Source organism: Macadamia integrifolia, chromosome 10, assembly GCF_013358625.1.
Source record: "Macadamia integrifolia cultivar HAES 741 chromosome 10, SCU_Mint_v3, whole genome shotgun sequence".
NCBI lineage: Eukaryota > Viridiplantae > Streptophyta > Magnoliopsida > Proteales > Proteaceae > Macadamia > Macadamia integrifolia.
In genome coordinates this window covers 12,187,285-12,190,469 of record NC_056566.1, presented here as the reverse complement: position 1 = coordinate 12,190,469, position 3,185 = coordinate 12,187,285, and the positions used below count along the sequence as shown (strand labels likewise).

General features: G+C 34.9%; 1 protein-coding gene across 2 annotated transcripts; it reads left to right on the top strand.

Annotated features, from left to right (window-relative positions):
* The first annotated feature begins 643 nt into the window (after nt 1-643).
* On the top strand, nt 644-2,917 carry LOC122092484 (flavin mononucleotide hydrolase 1, chloroplatic-like). 2 transcript variants are annotated; one of them, XR_006144153.1, is made up of 3 exons: nt 644-798; nt 1,714-1,789; nt 2,468-2,531. XR_006144153.1 is itself a non-coding variant. In XM_042662810.1 (3 exons), the coding sequence occupies exons 1-3, from the start codon at nt 1,227-1,229 to the stop codon at nt 2,552-2,554; spliced, it is 360 nt and encodes a 119-aa protein (XP_042518744.1). In that variant the 5' UTR covers nt 1,088-1,226; the 3' UTR covers nt 2,555-2,917. The 2 variants fall into 2 exon arrangements, 1 of the variants encoding a protein (XP_042518744.1); XM_042662810.1 differs by lacking the exon at nt 644-798 and adding an exon at nt 1,088-1,423 and having other exon boundaries at nt 2,468-2,917.
* The last annotated feature ends 268 nt before the right edge of the window (nt 2,918-3,185 follow it).

The following is a 3,185-nucleotide window of genomic DNA, read 5'->3' as shown; positions in this document are numbered from 1 at the left end:
TTTCCAGCCAACAAAAGAGAGTAATACCATTAAATAAAGGAAAATCTTCTTGTAACCAAAGTCGGTGAAAAATAAGTTGTAACCTTACTCCCTTTTAGTATAACACACTTTTTCTTTCAATAAAGGTAAAATCCTGTCATTTCACATGTGTATTCAAAAAGCGTGCAAGATAATGGCAACACTTGAGAATGACATAATGATACGTCACTTTCAAATTATTTTGGAAACCTTTTTTTACCTGACTGAAAAAACATTTGGGGAATAAGACAAGGGGAAAAGAAATAAGGTCACAACCCAGTTCATCACTTTGGTTACAACACGAAGAACCCTTACATAAACAAAGACATACATGCAAATAATATTTCAGAAAAGGTATAGAAAATTAAAACAAATGATAAAATGGTGAAAGAAAGCATTTCTAAATTTTCTTCATTCGCCTCAGTCCTTTTATTTTCTCTCTCCACACACGTGCATTAAAGGAAAAGTAAATGACAGACAAAATGCCACATAATCAAGGCAACAACATATAAACAGGAAAAGATCTTAGGGCCCGTTTGGTATCGTTCTAAAAAAACGTTTCTAGCGTTTTTTTGTTCTATTGGAATAAAAAAAACGCAAAAAACCGTTTGGTGGGATTATGCTGTGTTTCGGTTTTTTTGAAACGAAAATTGAGAAAAAAACGAAAAAGGACGCCAAAGTCGGAACTCCAAAAAGGAGTTCCGTCACTTTAGTTTCGTTTCAAAATCCCTAATTCGAAACCATCGTTCCCGATAGCTGGAGCGTGAGGAGCATCTGCAGGTAAACCCTTCTCTCCTCTTCTTCTTCTTCTCTCTCTTCTTGTCTCTTCTTCTCCTCTGTTCGTACTCGTTTCTTCTCCTCTCTTCTCCTCTCTTCTTCTCTCTTCTTCTCCTCTGTTCGCTTTTCTCTTTTTCTCTTTTTCTCTTCTTCTCTCTTCTTCTCCCCTGTTCGCACTTTTGTGTTTTTCTTCTTCTGTTCTAACCGTTTCTCCTTCTTCTTCATTTACTATAATCACAGATCAAACATGAATGGGATTTAGGGCTTTTCTGAGTATTTAAGATAGAAATATATTCTGGGTTGAAGATCAAGCTTCAACGTTTTGAAGACAAAAACTATCGATTCTCCCCAAAAAACAAAGAAGAAAAAAAAAAGGGCCAAATACAATATCGTCGTTCGTTTCGGTCCCTTTGATTCCATGTTCGCCGTCGATGGCTCTGTTTCTCAGACCAACAGTATTCTCTTTACGTCCAACACCCACTTCGAAATCCGTGAAAGTGGCTTACAGTATGAAACCTTCGTTCACCTCTTCCTCATCAGATAAGAGTAAATTGCCGATATTGCTCTTCGATGTAATGGGTACCATAGTCCATGATCCTTTCTACGAAGATGTACCCGCTTTCTTCCGGTAATTTTTATCCTATAATTCTATAATATTTCAACCATAGGTACCAATGAGAATGATAAATTTGTTTCCTTTTTCCCTGGAGAGTAGAATTCTTCATTGCATAACTCCTAAGATAGAAGCTTAAGGAGAGAGGGTTTTAAGCCCAATAAAAGACCGTCCACTTAGAAAACTTAATAAGAACATTAAGCATGATTTGAACTGATTGCAACTTTTTTTATGGCTTGTGTTTTATTTATTTATTTAGGATCTTATTTATCTAATGCTTCCTGATTTTCAAATTTCCTATTCAGAATGACTTTGAAAGAACTAATAGAGTGCAAGCACCCGACTGCATGGATTCAGTTTGAAGAGGGGCGGATTAATGAGGTATACTTAACAATGTGTGAAATTACTGAAACTGGGAAAGTCTAGAAAAAGGCTATTAGGCATGAATTAGGAAAAGCCTTATCCATGGGTAAACATTGTTTAAGAGAGTTGAAAGAGGATAGGAAAATTGACTGGTAGGAAAATTGATTGGCGTTGGGTAACCTTTCTTGCCATTGTGTTCATATTTCCACTTTTTTAGTTTAGGTTAGTGAAGAGTCAAACAAAGGAAGGGAGATTCTCCTGTGATCTTCAATTTGTCTTTGCTTGATGATCTTTGTGACAATCATTGAGTTAGATTTGTTCTTTTTTTTTTTTGTTATTATTTGAGTTTGAGTCTTCTAGTGATTGATAATAACCTTTGTAATGAGGAATATTCACCTTCTAAATGTCTCTCGCTGAAATGGCATTATTCTTGATAGCTTCATTTTGCATTCATGAAGATTTTGGGGGTTACATGATCAAGGGATTCCATATGAAGTCTCACGTTCATTGAGATGTGAATACAGTAACTGGTTCGGCTTGCTGATTCAGGAACAAGCCTTAATTTTCCTAATCTAGAACTCTGCCTTAAAAGGGAACTGATTATTTAACCTTTTAATTTCTTGATGTTATTAAAGAATTCATTATCTGTGCCTTATTCTTGTTTATCTGACACTTCTACCCACCCCCTCTTTGCAGATGGAGCTAGCTGGAAAATTCTTCAAAGATGGAAGGTCATTTGACATGGAGGGTAGGAGGGCCATACTTTACTTGAGATATCTTTAGAGATCAGTCTTTTAGTGATAGTGAACTTTCCCCCTATAAAGCACATTGTTTTCATCAAAATTTAGAATATGACTTAACAAGAATATTTATCTGAATATTACAGTAATTACAATAATCTTGTGACAGTATGTTCTATGAATATATGAAAATTTGATACTAATAAAAAAGAAAAAGGAGAAAAAAGAAGAAGAGCATATATAGGGGAGAAGGAGATTTGCAATGCATTTCATTATAAAACATGTATAACTTCTTTTTCCTTGAGCACCCTATATGCCTATATTGTATTTCCTTGTTCACCTAAATACTGTTCAAGTTATTGATTTATGTGGTAAGAAAACTGTAGTGCAGATAGCATTCGATATATTTCAGATTATGTTTTACAGATTATGTCAGATTATGCTTAAGGTTTCTGATACTATAGATATTTTGGAATATACTGTCTTCCATGGCGCATTTTGCAGCAAAGTAGGGGATATAATGGTAATAAACCTATAGAAAAATTTACCAATCAGATTCCTCTATAATAGTGAAGCTGTATATCATAACCTATAGTTCAAAGTTTGGATTTTTGGGTTTTCCATGGTGTTAAAATTCTATCTTGAGAAAGGAGGATTCTAGCGCAAGTGGCAGA

Bases quoted from the DNA above. Each gene is read 5' to 3' on its own strand.
- LOC122092484 (XM_042662810.1), top strand. From the start codon at position 1,227: ATGGCTCTGTTTCTCAGACCAACAGTATTCTCTTTACGTCCAACACCC. The intron at 1,424-1,713 runs GTAATTTTTATC...TTTCCTATTCAG, and splicing joins GATGTACCCGCTTTCTTCCG to AATGACTTTGAAAGAACTAA. The intron at 1,790-2,467 runs GTATACTTAACA...CCCTCTTTGCAG, and splicing joins AAGAGGGGCGGATTAATGAG to ATGGAGCTAGCTGGAAAATT.